Below are 26304 nucleotides of genomic sequence, written 5' to 3'. Positions count from 1 at the left end.
ATGAGATCTGTGTTCAGGTCGATAGTGTGCCGATCTGTTTGTTTGTGTTATTCATCGACCATATTTCCTCCCCTAACGGACCATGCACTGAGGTCTGTGAACAGTGTGTGTGTGATGGGGTGTGAGATTGGCAGCTTGTTAAAGGTTAAAGTGTTTTCCTAAAGAAAGGTGAAAAGAGCACTCTCTGCTACTGGTAGTTAGGCAGCTGTCAAACACACACACACACACACACACACACACACACACACACACACACACACACACACACACACACACACACACACACACACACACACACACACACACACACACACACACACACACACACGCACATACACAGAGAGAGAGAGAGACATACACACACACACACTCACACACAGAGACATATACACACACAGAGACATACACACACACACACACACACACACACACACACACACACACACACACACACACACACGCACACGCACACAGAGACATACACACATACAAAGATATACACTCACACAAAGACATACACACACAGAGACATACACACACACACACACACACACACACACACAAAAACATACACACACACACACACACCCACACACAGAGAGAGAGAGAGACATACACACACACACACACACACACACACACGCACATAGAGAGAGAGAGAGACACACACACACACACAGAGAGACATACACACACAGGGACATACACACACACACACACACATAGACATACACACACACACAGAGACATACACACACACAAAGACATACGCACACACACAAAGACACACACACACACACACACACACACACACACACACACACACACACACACACACACACACACACACACACACACACACACACACACACACACACACACACACACACACACACACACACACACAGAGACAAACACACACACACACACACACACACACACACACACAACACACACACACAAATACATACACACACATGCACAGCATTATCCAATGCCATCGTTATCTGGAAAGCTATGTTCCCTATCATATCTGTCACGTCCTGACCTTAGTTCCTTTTTTTATGTCTCTATTTTAGTTTGGTCAGGGCGTGAGTTGGGGTGGGCAGTCTATGTTCTTATTCTATGTTGTTGTATTTCTGTGTTTGGCCTGGTATGGTTCTCAATCAGAGGCAGCTGTCGATCGTTGTCTCTGATTGAGAATCATACTTAGGTAGCCTGTTTTCCCACTATGGGTTGTGGGTAGTTGTTTTCTGTCTTAGTATTAGTTACCAGACGGAACTGTTTCGGTTGTTCTTTTTTGTTTACTTTGTATTGTAGTGTTCAGTTCAGTTTAATAAAATGACGAACACTTACCACGGTGCATATTGGTCCGATCCTTCCTACTCCTCCTCAGACGAAGAGGAGATCCGTTACAATATCCACTGAAGGAAGAACTTAACACAGTACTGTGTCTTCATCCTAACATATCACCTTGTGAAAATTTTCATATCCAACATATTTTGTCAAATTGTATGTGCAACTTGTGTTTCTTTATGTCCGTCTTGAAAATACTAGTTAAACCTCAAAGTGACCTTTAAGGAAAATAACATGATAAAACAGTATGAAATAAATGGCCAAATGCTTTGTAGACCGAGATACAATCAACAGACAGTGTTTCTCTACCTCTATATATTCAAACACAACGTAAGTTTAAAGCTGAGGGAAAAGATATACGCAATTCAAGACAACACAGTGAATGCAAGCTAGTAATAAGGGTGCTCAAAAATCCAATGCATTGACTCTCTATTTGAGCTTCAATTGTAAGAAGCTAAAAGAGAAGCTGAAAGAGAAGCTGAAAGTGAAGCTGAAAGAGAGCTGAAAGTTAAGCTGAAAGAGAAGCTGAAAGTGAAGCTGAAAGAGAGGCTGAAAGTGAAACAGAAAGTAAAGCTGAAAGAGAAGCTGAAAGTGAAGCTGAAAGAGAAGCTGAAAGAGAAGCTGAAAGTGAAGCTGAAAGAGAGGCTGAAAGTGAAGCAGAAAGTAAAGCTGAAAGAGAAGCTGAAAGTGAAGCTGAAAGAGAAGCTGAAAGAGAAGCTGAAAGTAAAGCTGAAAGAGAAGCTGAAAGAGAAGCTGAAAGAGAAGCTGAAAGAGAAGCTGAAAGAGAAGCTGAAAGTGAAGCTGAAAGAGAAGCTGAAAGTGAAGCTGAAAGAGAAGCTGAAAGTGAAGCTGAAAGAGAAGCTGAAAGAGAAGCTGAAAGTGAAGCTGAAAGTGAAGCTGAAAGAGAAGCTGAAAGTGAAGCTGAAAGAGAAGCTGAAAGAGAGGCTGAAAGTGAAGCTGAAAGTGAGGCTGATTTTAAAATGTTATCTGTACTCTTTATCTATCCAGTCTTATAGTTCACAATACTTTATGTGTTGGTGTTCTGTATTGACGTATCTTGATGGAGTTTTGCCTACACCAAGGTAGTCTGATGCAGACAACTCTCAAGGTCTTGGTAGACAGAGACACATACATATACACATTCAGAGACAAGCAAACACACAAATATGCAAACATTTAGACACCTAACATACAAACAAACGAACAAACACAAAAAGAGTTGTCAAGGTTTGTAAAAAACCTATGTGTGATGGTACCCCTATCTAAATCTGAAATCTAGCTTTGTCTCCATGGAAACGCCTTCTGTAATGTTCCACAGTAACAGGTGGAGGGGTGTGCAGAATACGCACAGACACAACAGCACAGAGAGAGGGGGATAGAGAGAGGGAGAGAGCGATTTAGAGAGGGAAGGGAGGGAAACAAAGGGAGTGAGGCTGATACCTGTATAAAACATCCACCATATCCACACACACACACAGACAAATGTCTAAGTAATTAGGTGACCAATCAATTTGTGTAAAGGAGCACGACTTCACTCAATGAAAAAAAGTATTGAAATGCCGGTAAGTTTAGGCTCAGCGGGTTAGTTTGAGTAAATCACCTGTTGATGAAAAATGTTAACCACTACTTAGTGTATGTAGTGTATCTCTCTCTCCCCCACTCTCTCTGTCTCTCTCTCCCTCTCTCTCTCTTTCTCAATTCAATTTCAATTTAAGGTCTTTATTGGTATGGGAAACATGTTTACATTGCCAAAGCAAGTGAAATAGATTAAAAAAAAAAAAAGTGAAATGAACAATAAAAAATGAACAGCAAACATTACAATAAAGACATTTCAAATTTAATATCATGTTTATATACATTGTGTCACGGATACTAGGAGTGGTGGGTAGGAGTCAGGCGCAGAGAGCGCCTGTTTATTTGTTCTTCACTGGTTGCTCTTTTCTTGTGGCAACAGGTTTTACATCTTACTGCTGTGATGGCACACTGTGGTGTTTAACCCACTAAATACAGGAGATTATCAAAATGTGATTTGTTTTCAAATTATTTGTAGGTCAGTGTAATCTGAGGGAAATATGTGTCTCTAATATGGTCATACATTTGGCAGGAGGTTAGGAAGTGCAGCTCACTTTCCACCTCCTTTTGTGGGCAGTGTGAACATAGCCTGTATTCTCTTGAGAGCCAGGTCTGCAATGCTCACTGAGTATATACATAGTTAATTAAAGATTTCCTTAATTTTGGGTCAGTCACAGTGGTCAGGTATTCTGCCACTGTGTACTCTCTGTTTTGGCACAAATAGCATTCTGGTTTAATACGTTTTTTGTAAATTCTTTCCAATGTGTCAAGAATTATCTTTCGTTTTCTAATGATTTGGTTGGGTCTAGTTGTGTTGCTGTCCTGGGGCTCTGTGGGGTCTGTTTGTGTTTGTGAACAGAGCCCCAGGACCAGCTTGCTTAGGGGACTCTTCTCCAGTTGTTATGGAAGGTTTGGGAATCGCTTCCTTTTAGGTGGATGTAGAATTTTACGCCTCTTTTCTGGATTTTGATAATTCTGCTCTGCATGCATTATTTGGTGTTTAACGTTGTACACGGAGGTGTCTCAATTTGGTGTTTGTCCCATTTTGTGAATTCTTGGTTGGTAAGTGGACCCCAGACCTTTAAAAGCAATGGGTTCCATAACTGATTCAAGTATTTTTAGCCAGATCCTAATTGGTATGTCAAAATGTATGTTCCTTTTGATGGCATAGAATGCCCTTCTTGTATTGTCTCAGAACGTTCACAGCTTTGTGGAAGTTACCTGTGGCGCTGATGTTTAGGCCGAGATATGTATCGTGTTTAGTGTGCTCTAGGGCAACGGTGTCTAGATGGAATTTGTATTCGTGGTCCTGGCCAATTGACCTTTTATGGAACACCATTATTTTTGTCTTACTGAGATTTACTGTCAGGGCCCAGGTCTGGCAGAATCTGTGTAGAAGATATAGGTGCTGCTGTAGGCCCTCCTTGGATGGTGACAGAAGCATCAGATCATCTGCAAAAAGTAGACAATTGACTTCAGATTCTAGTAGGGTGAGGCCGGGTGCTGCAGACTGTTCTAGTGCCCTCGCCAATTCGTTGATATATATGTTGAAGAGGGTGGGGCTGAAGCTGCATCCCTGTCTCACCCCCGACCCTGTGTGAAGAAATTAGTGTTTTTTGCCATTTTTAACCACACACTTGTGTACATGGATTTTATAATGTCGTATGTTTTTCCCCCAACACTACTTCCCATCAATTTGTATAACAGTCCCTCATGTCAAATTGAGTTGAAAGCTTTTTTGAATTCGACAAGGCATGAGAAGACTTTGTTTGTCAATTAGTGTGTGTAATTTCTCTCAATTTCTCTCTCCCCCTATCCCTCCCCTCTCTCTTTCTCTATGTGTTCTGATTAGATAATGAACTCTACTGTATCTGTCCCATTGATCCACTGTGTTGCCTGATAACCTTCCCATCAGCAAGGTAACATCACCCCCGAGGCTTAGTGCAGAGCTGTGTGCGTTTATGTATGCGTGTGTGTGCATGCGTGTGTTTGTGTGTGTGTGTGTGCGTGTGTGTGTATAGGTGTGTGTATGTGTGTGTGTATGTGTGTGTACGTGTGAGTGTGTGTGTGTGTGTGTGTGTGTGCGTGCGTGTGGTCGAGGGCAAAGAAGGCAGGGCAGGTCATCTGTTCTCTGACCAGGAGTATTTGTAAATATCTGATTAGAGTATTGGATTCTCGTTAGGAGAAAGCAGTCAAGTTGGCCCACAATCAGCTTAGCAGTACAGAAAACAGAACTTCCTCTATAAAGACATCAGGCAAGATGGTAATATGTGACGGATCACCTCCAGGTAGGCAGATGTCCAGTTTTTTCAGTGCATTAAAAGTTGTATGTGACTGTGTTTAAAATGTTATCTAACAAAGCACTGTTTCACTAAGTATGCATATTAGTCTTTGTTTGTCTGTTGATGTAAACCCGTTCTTGTCATTTATTCCAGTGAAAACATCCTAATACTGCAATTCCATCTTAGCAGATGGCAACAGTGACCACACAGCAGACGGTCAACAGTGACCACACAGCAGACGGTCAACAGTGACCACACAGCAGACGGTCAACAGTGACCACACAGCAGACGGTCAACAGTGACCACACAACAGACGGTCAACAGTGACCACACAGCAGACGGTCAACAGTGACCACACAGCAGACGGTCAACAGTGACCACACAGCAGACGGTCAACAGTGACCACACAGCAGACGGTCAACAGTGACCACACAGCAGACGACCAACAGTGACCACACAGCAGACGGTCAACAGTGGCCACACAGCATACGGTCAACAGTGACCACACAGCAGATGGTCAACAGTGACCATACAGCAGACGGTCAACAGTGACCATACAGCAGACGGTCAACGGTGACCACACATCAGACGGTCAACAGTGGCCATACAGCAGACGGTCAACGGTGACCACACAGCAGACGGTCAACAGTGACCACACAGCAGACGGTCAACAGTGACCATACAGCAGACGGTCAACGGTGACCACACAGCAGACGGTCAACGGTGACCACACAGCAGACGGTCAACAGTGACCACACAGCAGACGGTCAACAGTGACCACACAGCAGACGGTCAACAGTGACCACACAGCAGACGGTCAACAGTGACCACACAGCAGACGGTCAACAGTGACCATACAGCAGACGGTCAACGGTGACCATACAGCAGACGGTCAACGGTGACCACACAGCAGACGGTCAACGGTGACCACACAGCAGACGGCCAACGGTGACCACACAGCAGACGGTCAACAGTGACCATACAGCAGACGGTCAACGGTGACCACACAGCAGACGGTCAACGGTGACCATACAGCAGACGGTCAACGGTGACCATACAGCAGACGGTCAACGGTGACCACACAGCAGACGGTCAACAGTGACCACACAGCAGACGGCCAACAGTGACCACACAGCAGACGGCCAACAGTGACCACACAGCAGACGGTCAACAGTGACCACACAGCAGATGCACAACTCTTACTTTCTAAGATCTGTTTCATAGACACAGAGCAACAACTGAGAAGCTAGTCAGCAATTAGACATATGGATAAACAAGCAAAGAAACATGAACACACGCACATGCACACACACCCACAGATTGATCAGTGAGTCAATGTACACATCCTCACCAGCAGCCCCGCCTCTCTACCACTCTGAGGAGCAGGAATTAAAATATACCTAAAAAAGAATGAACTTCTGATACATATTTTAAGTCTGTTATAAGTGACGTTAAGGCTTCTTTGATGTTTGGCATTTTTGAAAGCCAATAAGAGGAATACAAGCTTTATCAAGCAGAATTCAAAAGTCCATGACCCTTTGGCGTCAAACTTCAAACCTGGAGAATTTCTTCTGAAGATATATTCAGTATATTATAATATGTTTTGGAAGAAATATAGCAGACAAAAACACAACATTAGACTCAACAACCCAATATGAGCATCTTGCACAAATGACAGCCTGTCTATCACTCTGAAGTCAAATAAAAATGCATTAGCACTTTTTACAGCTTTTAACTAGACCAGACAACCAATAACATCAATCTGCTTGATTGACAGCTAGTGTGTAAACAAAACCAAAGTGAATAGAGGCACTGCCTTACCTTGTCTGACGTCCCTGGGGGCTATGGCGATGGCATTGTTATGGTGCAGCTCTGTGACGCAGCAATCCTCAGGTAACAGCGATCCGTTGTTATGGGGCGTTGCCGGGAGAAGGGGTACAGGCTGAGCCACGACCACATTGTTGTTAGGACACACACACCCCGTCTGCGTAACTCTGCAACCGTCACCATCAGCAGCGGCACCGTCTCCATGACGACCATTGCGCAGGCACTCCTCAAACCATCGGCAGAGTACTCCACAGGTGAACTGGCTGGAGTTCTCATTGTTGATTAGCAAAACCTCGACCAGCCGGAGTTCTAGCATTTCCTTGGTTACCGGCGGTTCATCAGGTGACGGTAATCTCGACAGGCATAGCTCAACAAAGTTCTTGTCGAACTGTAAAAATGAATAAGGTCCTTCTGATTCTAATTGGCTGCCGCAAAGGTCTATCACGTCCTGAGTTGATGTCTGTAGATCCAGCGGGCAGCTCTGATTGGCTAGATGATGGTCGAGGGGGAGGAGCATGGGGGAGTGTGATTGACAGATGGAGGGGTGACGGGTGAATCGGAGATAGAGGGAATACTTGGTGGGATCAGGGTTCTCCAAAGACCAGGAACAGCCTGGCACCCGGGACGGGAACAGCTCTCTCAGAGAGAAAGATCCATATAGTACCCCGGCTACCAGGCTGGAGCACTGGGAGGGGAGGCTGCCCCCCTCTGCCTCCCTGGGAGAGACGCCACTGACAGCCCCATAGGCAGCGGCCAGGGTAGAAAGAGGAGCTAGAGCTAGAGGAACTAGAGCAGCCACGGCCCAGGCCACACCGAGGAGGGACGACAGCACACACAGACACACCCCGCCAGTAGTGTTCATCCTATGTCATTCGTCCTGCAGAAAAAGAGATAGGGAGGCAGGAAGGGAGAGAGGTAGAGAGAGAGTGAGAAAGATATAGAGAAGGGAGGGAGAGATGTAGAGAGCGGGAAGGAGAGAGGTAGAAATGGGGAGAGGAGAAGGAAGAGAGAACAGAGTCAGTACTTTCGAGAAAGCAGAAATCAATTCCAAAACAATATTTCTGGCAGAATGAGAATGCGATATACCAATATCAGTCTCAATTCTCTCTCTTCACATGCTCTCTCCCTCACAGTCTCTCTCTCTCATATTCTCTCCTCACAATCGCTCTCCCTCATATTCTCTCCTCACAGTCTTTCTCCCTCACAGTCTCTCTCCCCTCACATTTCTCTCCCTCACATTCTCTCTCCCTCACAGTCTCACCCCTCACAGTCTCCGACCCATCACATCCTCTCTCACGCACAGTCTCCCACCCCTCACATTCTCTCTCACGCACAGTCTCCCACCCATCACAATCTCTCTCACGCACAGTCTCCCACCCCTCACATTCTCTCTCCCTCACAGTCTCTCTCTCCTCAGAGTCTAATAATAACAAAGTTTATGGTCATGGTTCCGTCATGAAGGTCGCTCTGCCTCTGACACACACACACACACACACACACACACACACACACACACACACACACACACACACACTCTCCCCTGGCGGGCTGGATTAAAGGTGCTGATGGCTTGGCTGTTGAGACGTGAACAATGTACCCCACTCCACACAGCCCTGCTGGGACAGACTCACCCCTCCAGACACACACACACACACACACAGACACACACACACACACACACACACACACACACACACACACACACACACACACACACACACACACACACACACACACACACACACACACACACACACACACACACACACACACACACACACACACACACACACACACACCCTGCCGAGTGTCTTACCTAAGGCGATGGGGCAAACCATTACCCCTGCCGTCACAGTGAGGGTCTGCCACCAGCCTGATCTTTACACATACACGCTTACACTCACATACACACACAAACACGCACACAAACATGTCCACACACACACACACATACATACAGACATACTGATCCAATTAGGGCCGCAAAAAAGCTAAAGAAAATCAATCGTTCATTCATATTTTATTCAGTTTTACCTCACGTTCACTTCTAAGAGCCTTTCAAATGCCTCAGCATGGACATGAAGATTTAATGGCAGAAACACTGAGCGAGCTCTATCGACTGGTGTACGCTCAACTCAATTAACCTCGTGATAACATGCACACACACTCCAAACCAGTCTGTCTCCCTCATGATGGAAATGTGAGTTTAACTCATTATGAGGAAACCCTTTTGATGTTGACTGTTTCTACCCACTCATATGGGTTATATTTTGTTGTTATTTATTTAACTAGGCAAGTTAAGAACAAATTCTTATTTTCAATGACGGCCTAAGAACAGTGGGTTAACTGCCTTGTTCAGGGGCAGATTTTTAGCTTGTCAGCTGGGGGATTCGATCGAGCAACCTTTCAGTTACTGTCCCAATGCTCTAACCACTAGGCTACCTGCCGCCCCATATGATCAGTAGGGCTGGCAGAATTATCGTATAATCATGTAACAGTCAATTAGGGGAAATAATCGTGAACTCAAAATAATAATCTGATGATGTGGCTGGTGAAACTGACATGCACAAAAATTTGGGACTGTATCCCAACTAGTGTTGCACAGTAAACTGGTACTTTTTTGATACCTTAACATGAAAAATGGTTTGGTTCTAGAATTTTGCTTACTTTTGGTACTTGTGTCTCACGGATCAAGTCTGTCTATCAGTGCAGCTGATGTCCCCCATGGAGTGCACCCTGTCGGCTCCACTTAGCCTGCACCCTGTCGGCTCCACTTAGCCTGCACTGGGAGTCTGGGCTGCATCATCTTTAACTCCCCAGTCATGCTGCACAGAAGTTAACACTCTTCAATAATGCGATACGACATGTAGAAATGTTGAAACTGTTCATTACTGTTCTCAAAATAATGTCCATGACAACATACAGGCTAGAATAACTTTACGATACAAGAAGATACCTGAACCTTCCAGCTTCGTAGGCTAACTTTCTTTGCTAGAATACAGCTGAAACTAACATCAATTCACCACCTTCGTACTTTGTTTGTGATAATATGTAAATCATAATGAAAAATATGCTGATTTAAAATCTGATTGCCACCAAACACTTTATCCATTCACTTAATCGGTCTCCCTCACGTCTCTCCCTCAGCCAAAGATTATATTGCCTCAGCAAACTGAGGACTCTGACAGGCTGCACCACTCCTGGCTTGTGAATGACAGTCATTACTGGTTAAAGAGACAGTACACACTTTTGTAAAATAAGCTACATCGATGCAAATGTTGTTGATCAGTACAATAAAATGGAAGGGAAACAGCCCCATGAAATCATACAAAACAAGCTCAATAACTCAATGCATGCACACATTCCTAGGCTACATCTTGATTTACCCAGTTTATCAATAGAAATTTACCATTCAAATAAATGATTACCATTATGTTGTTTGTAGTTAGATTGGTAAAAACAAAGTCACATTTATTGTATAATTGGTTCATAAATGCATACATGGCTGTCCCTGAAGAATTCTGACATAAAACATTTAAAATGTAATAATATTGAACCTTAAAGTTGCCCAATGATTGAACAGAGCAGTAGCTGAGTTTATATGTCTGGATCCAGGGAACAGAGCAGTAGCTGAGTTTATATGTCTGGATCCAGGGAACAGAGCAGTAGCTGAGTTTATATGTCTGGATCCAGGGAACAGAGCATTAGCTGAGTTTATATGTCTGGATCCAGGGAACAGAGCAGTAGCTGAGTTTATATGTCTGGATCCAGGGAACAGAGCAGTAGCTGAGTTTATATGTCTGGATCCAGGGAACAGAGCAGTAGCTGAGTTTATATGTCTGGATCCAGGGAACAGAGCATTAGCTGAGTTTATATGTCTGGATCCAGGGAACAGAGCAGTAGCTGAGTTTATCTGTCTGGATCCAGTGAACAGAGCAGTAGCTGAGTTTATATGTCTGGATCCAGGGAACAGAGCAGTAGCTGAGTTTATCTGTCTGGATCCAGTGAACAGAGCAGTAGCTGAGTTTATATGTCTGGATCCAGGGAACAGAGCAGTAGCTGAGTTTATCTGTCTGGATCCAGTGAACAGAGCAGTAGCTGAGTTTATATGTCTGGATCCAGGGAACAGAGCATTAGCTGAGTTTATATGTCTGGATCCAGGGAACAGAGCAGTAGCTGAGTTTATATGTCTGGATCCAGGGAACAGAGCAGTAGCTGAGTTTATATGTCTGGATCCAGGGAACAGAGCAGTAGCTGAGTTTATATGTCTGGATCCAGTGAACAGAGCAGTAGCTGAGTTTATATGTCTGGATCCAGGGAACAGAGCATTAGCTGAGTTTATATGTCTGGATCCAGTGAACAGAGCAGTAGCTGAGTTTATATGTCTGGATCCAGTGAACAGAGCAGTAGCTGAGTTTATATGTCTGGATCCAGGGAACAGAGCATTAGCTGAGTTTATATGTCTGGATCCAGTGAACAGAGCAGTAGCTGAGTTTATCTGTCTGGATCCAGGGAACAGAGCATTAGCTGAGTTTATATGTCTGGATCCAGTGAACAGAGCAGTAGCTGAGGATATCTGTCTGGATCCAGGGAACAGAGCAGTAGCTGAGTTTATATGTCTGGATCCAGTGAACAGAGCAGTAGCTGAGTTTATATGTCTGGATCCAGGGAACAGAGCAGTAGCTGAGTTTATATGTCTGGATCCAGGGAACAGAGCAGTAGCTGAGTTTATATGTCTGGATCCAGTGAACAGAGCATTAGCTGAGGATATCTGTCTGGATCCAGGGAACAGAGCAGTAGCTGAGTTTATATGTCTGGATCCAGGGAACAGAGCAGTAGCTGAGTTTATATGTCTGGATCCAGTGAACAGAGCAGTAGCTGAGTTTATATGTCTGGATCCAGGGAACAGAGCAGTAGCTGAGTTTATATGTCTGGATCCAGGGAACAGAGCAGTAGCTGAGTTTATATGTCTGGATCCAGGGAACAGAGCAGTAGCTGAGTTTATATGTCTGGATCCAGGGAACAGAGCAGTAGCTGAGTTTATATGTCTGGATCCAGGGAACAGAGCAGTAGCTGAGTTTATATGTCTGGATCCAGGGAACAGAGCAGTAGCTGAGTTTATATGTCTGGATCCAGGGAACAGAGCAGCAGCAGAGTTTATCTGTCTGGATCAAGTGCCATTCTGTGACTTTGGCTAATATGCCTTCTTTTTTTGCTGTGGTATCATTTTGGTATCGAATAAACGTGATGGTATTGAATATCGTGCTACTTAACCTGGTATCGGAATCAAAGTCAAAATGTGGTATTGTGACATTGGACTAATGAGGTATATTTTACCCAATAGCAGTTCATCATTTTACAAGCAGAAGGGCACAGCTGGGAGGAAAAGCTTAATTTCCTATATTTCCAAGCAGTCAAATGTTTTTGTTTATTAGCCAAGGGTGTCACCAAAGCTACGGTATGTTAGTAGCTCATTTTCAAAGATGCATTATGATGCTTTACAAGCTCAAAAACGTTTTATCAAAAACAATAATAACCGTGGCCATTAACGGACATTTATCACTACCCAAAATGCATCACAGCCCTAATGATCACAATCAGCTCTGATGGTTAACAGTACAGTCTACACACACACCACTCATAACATTGAGAGAGAGAGAGAGAGAGAGAGAGAGAGAGAGAGAGAGAGAGAGAGAGAGAGAGAGAGAGAGAGAGAGAGAGAGAGAGAGAGAGACAGAGACAGAGAGAGAGAGAGAGAGAGAGAGAGAGAGAGAGAGAGAGAGAGAGAGAGAGACAGAGACAGAGACAGAGACAGAGACAGAGACAGAGACAGAGACAGAGACAGAGACAGAGACAGAGACAGAGAGAGACAGAGAGAGAGACAGAGAGAGAGACAGAGAGAGAGACAGAGAGAGAGACAGAGAGAGAGACAGAGAGAGAGACAGAGAGAGAGACAGAGAGACAGAGAGAGAGAGAGAGAGAGAGAGAGACTGGGACCACTGGCCGAAGTGATTTATTATTTTAAAACACAACGCATGGAGAGTACACTATACATCTGTTACACTGGAATACACTGAATTGAATTGAATTGAATTGAGAGAGAGAGAGAAGAGAGAGAAGAGAGAGAGAGAGACAGAGATAGACAACCAGTGAAGAACAAACACCATTGTAAATACAACCCATATTTATGCTTATTTATTTTAACTTGTGTGCTTTAACCATTTGTACATTGTTACAACACTGTATATATATAATATGACATTTGTAATGTCTTTCTTGTTTTGAAACTTCTGTATGTGTAATGTTTACTGTTAATTTGTATTGTTTATTTCACTTTTGTATATTATCTACCTCACTTGCTTTGGCAATGTTAACACATGTTTCCCATGCCAATAAAGCCCCTTGAATTGAATTGAATTGAATTGAATTGAATTGAGAGAGAGAGAGAGAGAGAGAGAGAGAGAGAGAGAGAGAGAGAGAGAGAGAGAGAGGGAGAGAGAGAACAGAAGGACAGAAACAGGTTGTTATTGAAATGCATACTGTACACTTAGGTTATTATTCTAGTACAACCTGTTCATGGATTAATGGATAGTGGTCACACTAAAAGAGATCAGATCTTTCTAACCTGGTGTAAATGGTCCATTATGGTCCACTGTGGGTAACCACCTCTGGAAGAGGACAAGGACAGATATCACTGCCAAGTGTCAGAGCACCAACTCATTAAATATAATGGGAAATGTGAGACAGAGGAGAAAAGAGAGAGAAAGAGAGAGAGACAAAGAAAGAGACAGAGGGGTTCATTTCATGACTGCTGCTTATCTTCATACACTGATGCCTTTTCCATTAAGAGCTGACAGAGAACTGCTTTACTCTGGGTAACAATAGGTCCAGTACTGGCCAAGTGTAGACACACACACACGCACACACACACTGCAGATCTATTTCAGGGTGCAGGACAGTTATGGGAAGCTGCCCCATGCAAATACTACAGAGAATTCAATTACACAGAGCCCAGGGAATCAAAAATTAGATAGCTAGATAAATGAGCGGTGTTGAAAAACATTTTTGTCAAATATTTCCCTTTTGTGCCTTATCCCAAAAATATTGTGCAATGTCATGTGTGTGTATGTGCATATTATATGTGCATGACCATGTGTGTGTGTGTGTGCTTTTCTCGTCATTCTCTGATGAAAGGACTGCTATAAGAGGCTGAGAGGCTAAAGGCCACTTTAAGAAACTGAAGGGCTGATGGTAAGAGGCTGAGGGCCAGGGTTAGAGCACTATGTCAAGAGTCTCCACACAAAGGACTGTGACAATGAGAGACTGTGAGGAGGGCACAGCTAGTCTTCACTAATGACTCTCACAAAGACATGAAAGGAAAAGAGGGAGAGAGTGAGGGAGGGGAGAAAGATGGAAGGTAGGCAGGGAGAGGGCTAGGACTGGAGAGGGAGAGAGAAAGAGAGAGTGAGAGAGAAGAGTGTTGGGGTGGAGAGATGAAGAGAGAGGACAGGGTCAGGGGTGGGGAAGGAGTGGAGGGGGAAAGGAGAGGCGAGAGATACTGTAGATCAGATGAATAGATAGATGGAGAGGGGGTTAAAGGGGTTTAGAGTGGGGTAGAGGGGGAAAGAGGGGGGTTAGTTTAAAAAAAAATATATATATATGTATATAGATATATATTTAACCTTTATTTAACTTGGCAAGTCAGTCAAGAACAAATTCTTATTTACAATGACGGCCTACCCCGGCCAAACACGAACGACGCTGTGCGCCGTCCTATGGGTCTCTTGCACTGAGATTCAGTGCCTTAGAATGCTGCGCCACTCAAGTAGAGGGGGAAAGGGGGGGAGAAGGGGGATAGAAAGGGGGTAGAGGGGGGGTGGGGCATAGCTGAACAAAGCATAGAGATAGTATGACAACAGAGAAAATCATACGTTCCTGCAATATTTCTGCTGTATAATGTATAAACCAAAGTTACTGAAGTGAAATATCCCCAGCTGATTGTTGCTTTGGGTGAACTGTAGAACACGTCCCTAGTGCCGGAAACAATGTGCATTGACATTTCCCGAAAGTATTTAGAATACAAAAGCCAGTCAATATCAGCCACCTACAGCTCAGTTCCCTCCCTCATTCTGTCGTTCTCTTCCTCTTCCTCAGTGAAGAAATGTTCTAAGCAGGAGATCACACAGGTAAGAATAGAGACAAAGGAAAAAGAAAGTGACAGAAAGAGACAAAACACACACAACCCACAGCTGCTTTCACTTATTAGCAGGGAATGCTTGCTTTGAAATGCACAGTAACCATGGCAACTTATCAGTTTTGATCAATTTTTTTCCCGGTAAATTTGCCTCAACAAATCCCATAAATTACATGGACTCTGTGTGAAATATTAGGGGTTGATATGTTTTTGAATGACTAACCCTTCCTCTGTTCCCCATACATACACCATCTGTAAGGTCCCTCAGTCAAGTATTGTATTTCAAGCAGAGATTCAACTACAAAGACCAAGGAGCTTTTTGAAAGCCTCATAAAGAAGGGCAGTGACTGGTAGATGAGTAACAATAACAAATCAGACATTAAATATCTCTTTAAGCATGGTCAAGTGAATAATTATGCCGTAGATTATATATTAAACCACCCAGACACATAAAAAATCCTGCAGGACAGGAATGAAACTGCTCAGGGATGTTACCATGAGGTCACTGGGGATTTTTAAAACAGTTACAGAGTTCAATGGCATTGTATTGACTCCACAATAATTACTTAAATTACATAGTGAAAAGAAGAATACAAATATAGAGAATACAAATATTCCAAAACATGCATCTTGTATGCAACAAGACACTAAAGTAATACTACAAAAAAATAAACATGGCAACGGAATACCCTTTTTGGCGTAAATACAAAGCCTTATGTTTGGGGCAGATCCAACACAACACATCACTGAGTAACTGCCTCCTTATTTTCAAGCATGGTGGTGACTGCATCCTAGTATGGGTATGCTTGACATCGGCAAATACTGGGGAGTTTTTTCAGGATACAAAAATAACTAGCTAAGCACAGGCAAAATCCTAGAGGAAAACCTGTTTTAGTCTGCTGTACAGAGCCACTGGGAGAGGAATTCAACTTTCATTAGGATAATAATAACATACAACACAAGCCAAATCTACACTGGAGTTCCTGAGTGGCCAAGTTACAGTTTTGAATTAAATCTGCTTTAAAATCTATGTCAATAGTTGAAAAATGCTGTCTAGCCATGATCCCCAACATCTTGACAGAGCTTGAAGAATTACGAAAAGAATGGGCTAATATTGCACAATCTAGGTGTGTAAAGCTCTTATCAATTTACCCAAGAAAACACAAAGGTGTTTCTAACATGTATTGACCTGTTCACCGGACTGTTCACTCTACCTGTTCACCGGACTGTTCACTCTACCTGTTCACTGGACGTGCTACCTGTCCCAGACCTGCTGTTTTCAACTCTCTAGAGACAGCATGAGCGGTAGAGATACTTTTAATGATCGGCTATGAAAAGCCAACTGACATTTACTCCTGAGGTGCTGACTTGTTGCACCCTCGACAACTACTGTGATTGTTATTATTTGACCATGCTGGTCATTTATGAACATTTGAACATCTTGGCCATGTTCTGTTATAATATCCACCGGCACAGCCAGAAGAGGACTGGCCACCCCTCATAGCCTGGTTCCTCTCTAGGTTTCTTCCTAGGTTTTTGCCTTTCTAGGGCGTTTTTCCTAACCACCGTGCTTCTACACCTGCATTGCTTGCTGTTTGGGGTTTTAGGCTGGGTTTCTGTACAGCACTTTGAGATATCAGCTGATGTAAGAAGGGCTATATAAATACATTTGATTTGATTTGATTAACTCATGACTATGAATACTTATGCAACAACTATATTTTAGTTATTTATTAATATCAATCTTTTTTTTCTTTTTTTTTCCATTTTGACATTACAGAGTATTTTGTGTAGATATGTTGACAAAAAATGACAATTAAATAAATTTTAATCCCACTTGGTTACACAATAAAATACACATATATTTGAATTGAAGCCAAAGTAATGTACATTTCAGTGTGATTATGAACAGTCAACAACAAATCCTTAGAAAGAAAAACATTAAAGAAACATCTGTTTGATTTGACTATGTACAATCCAACAAATATACATAATTGATATTCAGCTTGCAGGAACGGGTACTGGAACGAGTTGCCGACGTCACCATGGCCAGGAGGAACAATCTCATCTACTGAGAGATGAGATAAAATCTGTTTTTCATAGAGGCATAGTAAAAACAATAGAAATACTCACAACATAAACATACTGTATAAGTGATCAGAGGACAGTAAAATAGTACAGTACAATTGTGCAAAAGCAAATAAAGTGATTCGGTAGTGTCGTCTGTTAACTGTGACCTGGTGTGGTTGAAGGCCCAGATGCAAATGGCCAAGAAGGATATAATTCATATTAATATTAATGAATGTGACTCTCTCTCTCTGACAAACAAACACAAAGAGAAATCTAAAACACACAAACAAAAACGACTAGGTCATCGTTCTTACCTTAGCGGAGTTCTTCATGGTGACGACCACCTTGGATCCAGCACTGGACACCAGATCCATGAGCATGCCCATTCCCTTCACAATCTTACCCCGAGGGAAGAAAACATGTTTCAGTGCTGTATTAGTCTTATTCATTTGGGTCCACAAGAAAGTGAATTGTCATGGAGACCCAAATGTTTTAAACACACACACACACACACACACACACACACACACACACACACACACACACACACACACACACACACACACACACACACACACACACACACACACACACACACACACACACACACACACACACACACACACACACACACACACACACACACACACACACACACACAAAGGTCTCTTCCTCTTCAAACCGCCGTGTTTATATCATGTCTATCTTAATTAATTCACATTAACTTGTTTGCTAGCTAACTTGTTTTGTGGGATACAGTGATGAAAAATACCACAGATGATGAAATAGTCAGTGAAACATTTAGGCTAAAATAAGCTGTAGCAGCTTGTCTTCAAACTTGTCTTCAAGAGTACTGTCACTTCAACAGCACTGGCTATAGCCTACCATGAACAAAGATAGAGCAGATGCAGGTAATGAAGGCCTGAGTTTATAAAGTCTAGTTAATGCATTGTGTACTTAACTAGCTAGCTAACTAGCTTAACATACCTTGCTTGCTCCTCGTTGAAGATGCTCTATCATCTCTCCATCCATGATGAGGTGACAGATGATTGTTGGGAACACTCGTAAAATAATCCTTCCTTACAGGTAATTCAGAGCATACTGTCAGCTTCGCTCAAAGTAATGACAACATAACTATTTAGAAATCAAAACTGCGACAGTAGATGGGAGGGGTTAGGGGTAGCTGAAGGATGCAACTAAAAACAAACTGAATATAACTATTGTAAAATATACTGTGTCCCAAAAATGTAAACTACCGGTCCAAAGTTTAAGAACACCTACTCATTCAAGGGTTATTCTTTATTTTAACTATTGCCTACACTGTATAATAATAGTGAAGACATCAAACATATGAAATAACACATATGGAATCATGTAGTAACCAAAAAAGTGTTAAACAAATCAAAATATATTTTATATTTGAGATTCTTCAAATAGCCACCGTTTGCCTTGATGACAGCTTCGTATACTCTTGGCATTCTCTGAACCAGCATCACCTGGAATGAGTTCCCACATATGCTGAGCACTTGTTGGCTGCTTTTCCTTCACTCTGCGGTCGGACTCATCCCAAACCATCTCAATTTGGTTGAGGTCGGGGGATTGTGGAGGCCAGGTCATCTGATGCAGCACTCCATCACTCTCTTTCTTGGTAAAATATCCCGTACACAGCCTGGAGGTGTGTGTTGGGTCATTGTCCTGTTGAAAAACAGATGATAGTCCCACTAATCCCAAACAAGATGGGATGGCGTATCGCTGCAAAATGCTGTGGTAGCCATGCTGGTTAATTGTGCCTTGAATTCTAAATAAATCACAGACAGTGTCAACAGCAAAGCACAACCACACCATAACACCTCCTCCTCCATGCTTCACGGTGGTTAATACACGTGTGGAGATAATCCGTTCACGCACACCGCGTCTCACAAAGACACGGCGGTTGGATCCAAAAATCTCCAATTTGGACTCCAGACCAAAGGACAAATTTCCACCGGTCTAATGTCCATTGCTCGTGTTTCTTGGCCCAAGCAAGTCTCTTCTTATTATTGGTGTCCTTTAGTAGTGGTTTCTTTGCAGCAATTCAACCTGATTCAATTAGTCCCCTCTGAACAGTTGATGTTGAGATGTGTCTGTTAAGCATTTAAACTAAGCATTTATTTGGGCTGCAAACTGGTAACTCTAATGAACTTATCCTCTGCAGCAGAGGTTACTCGGTGTCTTCCATTCCTGTGGCGGTCCTCATAAGAGCCAGTTTCATCATAGTGCTTGAGGGTTTTTGTGACTGCACTTCAAGAAACTTTCAAAGTTCTTGAAATGTTCCATATTAACTGATCTTCATGTCTTAAAGTAGTGATGGACTGTCATTTCTCTTTGCTTATTTGAGTTGTTCTTCCCATAATATGGACTTTTTACCAAATAGGGCTATCTTCTGTATACCACCCCTGCCTTTTCACAACACACCTGATTGACTCAAACGCATTAAGAAGAAAAGACATTCCACAAATGTACTTTTAAGAAGGCACACCGGTTAATTGAAGTGACTACCTCATGAAGCTGGTTGAGAGAATGACAAGAGTGTGCAAACCTGTCATCAAGGCAAAGGGTGGCTATTTGAAGAATCTCAAATATAAAATATATTTTGATTGGTTGTCATGATCGTCATGGGAAGAAGTGGACCAAAGCGCAGCTAGGTACGTGTTCATTCTCTTTATTTTATTAATGAACACCGACAACAACAAAACAAAATATGACCGTGACGTTCTGCAGGGCAAAATAACAACCAACGCAAAAATAAGAACCCACAAATGAAAGAGCGAAAAACGACTGCCTAAGAATGATTCCCAATCAGAGACAACGACAGACAGCTGCCTCTGATTGGGAACCACACTCGGCCAAAAATAAAGAAATAGAAAACATAGAAATAAAGAAACTAGAATGCCCACCCTATTCACACCCTGGCCTAACCAAAATAGAGAATAAAACCTCTCTATGGCCAGGGTGTGACATTGGTTTAACACTTTTTTGGTTACTACATGATTTTATATGTGTTATTTCATAGTTTTGATGTCTATTATTCTACAATGTAGAAAATAGTACAAATAAAGAAAAACCCTAAAGAGGCATTTCTGCTGCCTCTGAAAAACATCAAAAGAAAGATGCCCAGGGTCCCTGCTCATCTGCGTGAACTTGCCTTAGGCATGCTGCAAGGAGGCATGAGGACTGCAGATGTGGCCAGGGCAATACATTGCAATGTCCATACTGTGAGAAGCCTAAGACAGGGCTACAGGGAGACAGGACGGACAGATGATCGTCTTCACCGTTGCAGACCACATGTAACAACACCTGCACAGGATCGGTACATCCGAACATCACACCTGCGGTACAGGTACAGGATGGCAACAAAAACTGCCCGAGTTTCACCAGGAATGCCCAATCCCTCCATCAGTGCTTAGACTGTCCACAATAGGTTGAGAGAGACTGGACTGAGGGCTTGTAGGCCTGTTGTAAAGCAGGTCCTCACCAGATTACATCGGCAACAATGTCGCCTATGGGCACAAACCCACCACCGCTGGACCAGACAGGACTGGCAAAAAGTTCTCTTCACTGATGAGTCGCGGTTTTGTCTCACCAGGGGTGATGGTCAGATTCGCGTTTATTGTCGATGGAATGAGCATTACACCGAGGCCTGTACTCTGGAGCGGGATCGATTTGGAGGTGGATGTTCCGTCATGGTCTGGGGCAGTGTGTCACAGCATCATCGGACGGAGTTTGTTGTCATTGCTGGCAATCTCAACGCTGTGCGTTACAGGGAAGACATCCTCCTCCCTCATGTGGTACCCTTCCTGCAGGCTCATCCTGACATGAACCTCCAGCATGACAATGCCATCAGCCATACTGCTCGTTCTGTGGGTGACTTCTTGCAAGACAGGAATGTCAGTGTTCTGCCATGGCCAGCGAAGAGCCCGGATCACAATCCCATCGAGCACGTCTGGGACCTGTTGGATCGGAGGGTGAGGGCTAGGGCCATTCCCCCCAGAAATGTCTGGGAACTTACAGGTGCCTTGGTGGAAGAGTGAGTTAACATCTCACAGCAAGAACTGGCAAATCTGGTGCAATGCATAAGGAGGAGATGCACTGCAGTACTTAATGCAGTTGGTGCCAACACCAGATACTGATTGTTACTTTTGATTTTGACCCCCCCGCCTTTGTTCAGCGACACATTATTTAATTTCTGTTAGTCACATGTCTGTGGAACTTGTTCAGTTTATGTCTCCGTTGTTGAATCTTGTAATGTTCATACAAATATTTACACATGTTAAGTTTGCTGAAAATTAACCCAGTTGACAGTGAGAGGACGTTTCTTTTTTTGCTGAGTTTAGTATGTATAAGCTGGAAGTAGAAGCCTAAGAGTTGTTGTCCATTCGTTATTAGGGGAAAATAATAAAGGAAATATATTTAAAAAATTTGCTAAAACATTATGGGGGATTGGAAATGATGCAGACAATTACATTGATGGAAGCCACAATCTATCTGCAATATTAAGGCTGATCGACCCCAGAAAAAACAATCATTCTGACTAACTAGAAAAAGGGAGGCGTTGCGTGTGCATCCTTCTCACCTGTGCACTCGTTGACACCCCCTCAAATATTAAAAGCAGTGGATTGGTGTAACGTATTGGTAGACAATTCATCTACTCCTATCCAATGCTTTCACATCTGTGAGGGAAATGAAGGAGAGTTTCTTTCGAAACTTTTTTTAATGGTACATAAAGGTAACAACGCTCACTGTAAAACCTAGTTTCCGGTTTACATGTCATCTCCCAACGTTCTCAGACATGAATGAATGTTGAGTACTGACTTGTATCATGGGTGACCTGGCTGATCCAATATCATAGACAGTGAGACAGACCTGCCATGCAGCTCCGACTTTGGTTACATTAGACAACACGTCACACATTTTTTAAATTGAGAAACACTGTACTAAACGTCTTAGTTAGATGTAAAATTGCGCAACTGAAACATCCTCTGCAAAAACTTCTACATTTATTACAGATTTCTTGAGTTATGTTAGATTCATTCTGGGGAATTTGAGGAAGTGAAATAGGCTTCTACAGTGTCTCATGGGGGACCAACATCATTAACCAAATGCAGAATTGGTCAGGAAACACACCTCCAAGACTGAATTCTTGTTTTTATAATGGGCAACGGAAAAACACAAGTGCCAATCAACATATTCAGTGGATCTTTAAGTAATCATACAATATTTTTATATTACAAGAAAATGAAGAGTATCCAAAACAACCAAAATCTAATTTTCCACAAAAACAGAACGCCGTTGCATTTTGGCTTTTTCCCATCAGTGAATTGGCATGACATCCGACGAGCTAAGTGATGGAAGTGACTGATCATGTCTGTGTGTGAGTGTGTGTGTGCTTGTGAGTATGTGTGTTTGCATTAGAGTGTGTGTGTGCGCATGTGTGTGCATCCGTGTGTGTGTGTGTGTGTGTGTGTGTGTGTGTGTGTGTGTGTGTGTGTGTGTGTGTGTGTGTGTGTGTGTGTGTGTGTGTGTGTGTGTGTGTGTGTGTGTGTGTGTGTGTGTGTGTGTGTGTGTGTGTGTTGGTCGCTGCAGTCTCTCTGTAGTTAGGTTTGGATTCATGAGAGTAAGCTGATCCTAGATCTGTGCTATGGACAGCCTATATTATTGTAGCATAATGGTATAATAGTTTAGTCTAAGGACTGTAATAGAGAGTAAGGTGCCTTTGCTGAGAAAATGTAGCTCAATCATACAACAGGATCTCGGGGTTTGAACAATTTGATCACAGATTCTGACGTTTATCCACGTTTCTCTCAAATGTCAATGTTTTGTGTTTTTGACACCCTGGGTTGAATCCTCCTGCCGATCATTGTTCCATTTCTCCAAACGCCAAATTTCGAAGTAAAGGGTTAAGGGTTAAAACGTTAAGTTTAGGCATTCATTTTAAATGGTTTAGTAAAGGGGTAAGGTTAGGGTTACAAGCAAAACATGTTTTGAACACTGGGATTGAACACACAACCCTTGGATCCAGAGTCATGGGATTACCCCCATGCGTCACTCGGCACAAGGTCCAAGCCAAAAGAAAACTAACAAGCCTACTTGGTTGTAATAGCGACCACTGTTGCCCATTGTGGCCGGTTTTGAAGGCATTTCAAATCCAATTGTATTTGTCACAGGCGCCAAATTCAACAGGTGTAGACCTTACAGTGAAATGCTTACTTACAAGCCCTTAACCATCAATGCAGTTTTAAGAAAAATAGACAAAAATAAATAAAAATTAAAAATATTTAAAGAGCAGCAGTAAAATAACAGTAGCGAGTCTACATACAGGGGGTACCGGTACAGAGTCACTGTGCGGTTGCACAGTTTAGTCAAGGTAATTGAGGTAATATGTCGATGTGGGTAGAGTTAAAGTGACTATGTATAGATAATAAACAGAGAGTTGCAGCAGTGTAAAATATGGGAGGGGGAGGGGTAACACTGCAAACGGTCTGGGTAGGCATTTGATTAGCTGTTCAGGAGGTAGAGGAGGCTTGGGGGTAGAAGCTGTTAAGAAGCCTTTTTGGACTTAGTCTTTGCGCTCCCGTACTGCTTGCCGTGCGATAGCATAGAGAACAGTCTATGACTAGGGTGGCTGGAGTCTTTGACAATTTTCAGGGCCTTCCTCTGACACCGCCTGGTATAGAGGTCCTGGATGGCAGGAAGCTTGGCCCCAGTGATGTACTGGGCCGTAAGCACTACCCTCTGTGAGTACGGCCCAGTACCCGACGTCCTATGGACATGGATAGATGTTCAATTTCAAAGGCAATATTGAGCGACCTGCCTGGCATCAAGGAACATTAAACAAAGCGGTGATGTCTTCTCTGATACACAGTGACACACAGTGACACACACACACACACACACACACACACTGACAAACACACAAACACACACAGACGTAGAGTGTTCCAACGAGACAGTAACAAACTGTCCTCATCATATACACACACACACACACACACACACACACACACACACACACACACACACACACACACACACACACACACACACACACACACACACACACACATACTGACAAACACACGTAGAGTGTTCCAACGAAACAGTAACAAACTGTCCTCATCATACACACACACACACACACACACACACACACACACACACACACACACACACACACACACACACACACACACACACACACACACACACACACACACACACACACACACACACACACACACACACACACACACAGATAGATAGAGGGGAACAAAGGCAGGGCTTGTAAGAGGATGAGGGATCAGTGTGTTTGAAACATGTCTGAATCTAAGAGAAGGAGATCACAGGGTGACAACGGGAGAGGACACACTGGACACATCTCAAACTGGGAAGAGTGGATAGAGATGAGAGGAGATGAGAGGAAAACAGAAGAGGAGGAGAAAAAAGAGAGTGAGGGCGAGTAGGATGTAGTAATAGGGATGTCATATTAGACTGGTTTGAGAAGAAAGATGAGAGGAGAAAGAGAACGAGAGAAGGTTGATTAGCAGTAAGGAGAGGTCAGTTGAGAGGAGAGAGAGAAAGGAGTTTGATTAGCAGTGAGGAGAGGTCAGATGAGAGGAGAGAGGGAGAGGAGTTTGATTAGCAGTGAGGAGAGGTCAGATGAGAGGAGAGAGGGAGAGGAGGTTGATTAGCAGTGAGGAGAGGTCAGATGAGAGGAGAGAGGGAGAGGAGTTTGATTAGCAGTGAGGAGAGGTCAGATGAAAGGAGAGAGAGAGGAGATTAATGAGGAGTGAGGAGAGGGACAGAAAGGGAGAAAAGGAGTGGATGAAGAAAGCGGGATGTCATCTAACACTGGAAATAATGGATAAGAAAAATAGGAAATGAGAGGAGAGAGGGGAGAGAGGAAAGAGTGGAGGAAGAGACGGATAATGTTCACCAGCAGTATTATTAACCAAGCATTGTGACAGAGACGTTCTGGATGAAAATGTCACCCCCTGTCATCTCTCCCTCTTCCAGCCTCCTCCCTCCTCTATCTTACCCCATTTCCATCCACACCAACCTAACCTTATCACCATGGAGACAAGCAGCTAAAATGTCACCAGCTGTCAGCTGAGGTAGCAGAGTGTATTTGTGCCAAATGCGTTTGTGTCACCCTATTCCCTTAATACCTTTATAGTGCACTACTTATCATATGGTGTCTGGTTCAAAAGAAGTGCACTACATTGGCAATATGGTGCCATTTGGAACACAGAGTATATAAGGGGAAAATAGCATAGTGATAAAAAAATACACTCGTGTAATACTATACCCCTATGTTAAACCCTAGTCCATTACTGTACCACTATGTATTACCCTAGTCAAATACTGTACCACTATTTATACCCTAGTCTAATACTGTTTCACTATGTTATACCCTAGTCTAATACTGTACCACTATGTTATACCCTAGTCTAATACTGTATCTCTATGTATTACCCTAGTCAAATACTGTACCACTATTTATACCCTAGTCTAATACTGTTAAATCCTAGTCTAATACTGTTTCACTATGTTACACCCTAGTCTAATACTGTATCACTATGTATACCCTAGTCTAATACTGTATCACTATGTTAAATCCTAGTCTAATACTGTATCACTATGTTAAATCCTAGTCTAATACTGTTTCACTATGTTATATCCTAGTCTAATACTGTATCACTATTTATACCCTAGTCTAATACTGTTTCACTATGTTATACCCTAGTCTAATACTGTATCACTATGTTATACCCTAGTCTAATACTGTACCACTATGTATTAGGTTTTACTGTTAACCTATAAAGCGTTACATGGGCTTGCTCCTACCTATCTTTCCGAGTTGGTCCTGCCGTACATACCTATACGTACGCTACGGTCACAAGATGCAGGCCTCCTAATTGTCCCTAGAATTTCTAAGCAAACAGCGGGAGGCAGGGCTTTCTCCTA

The 26304-nt window shown here is 43.0% G+C and overlaps 1 protein-coding gene across 2 annotated transcripts in view; it reads right to left on the bottom strand.

Moving 5' to 3' along the window:
* adgrb2 (adhesion G protein-coupled receptor B2) overlaps positions 1 to 26304 on the bottom strand; it is a 511200-nt gene that overhangs the window by 330632 nt on the left and 154264 nt on the right. For both annotated transcript variants that reach the window (XM_071368561.1, XM_071368562.1), the window contains exon 2: positions 7032 to 7914. In XM_071368561.1, coding sequence (XP_071224662.1) covers positions 7032 to 7899 — 868 coding nt within the window. In that variant the 5' untranslated portion in view covers positions 7900 to 7914. The remainder of the gene's footprint in view (positions 1 to 7031; positions 7915 to 26304) is intronic.

The sequence above is a fragment of the Salvelinus alpinus genome, chromosome 26 (genome assembly GCF_045679555.1).
Source record: "Salvelinus alpinus chromosome 26, SLU_Salpinus.1, whole genome shotgun sequence".
Lineage (NCBI taxonomy): Eukaryota > Metazoa > Chordata > Actinopteri > Salmoniformes > Salmonidae > Salvelinus > Salvelinus alpinus.
This window is presented reverse-complemented; position numbering and strand designations above follow the sequence as displayed.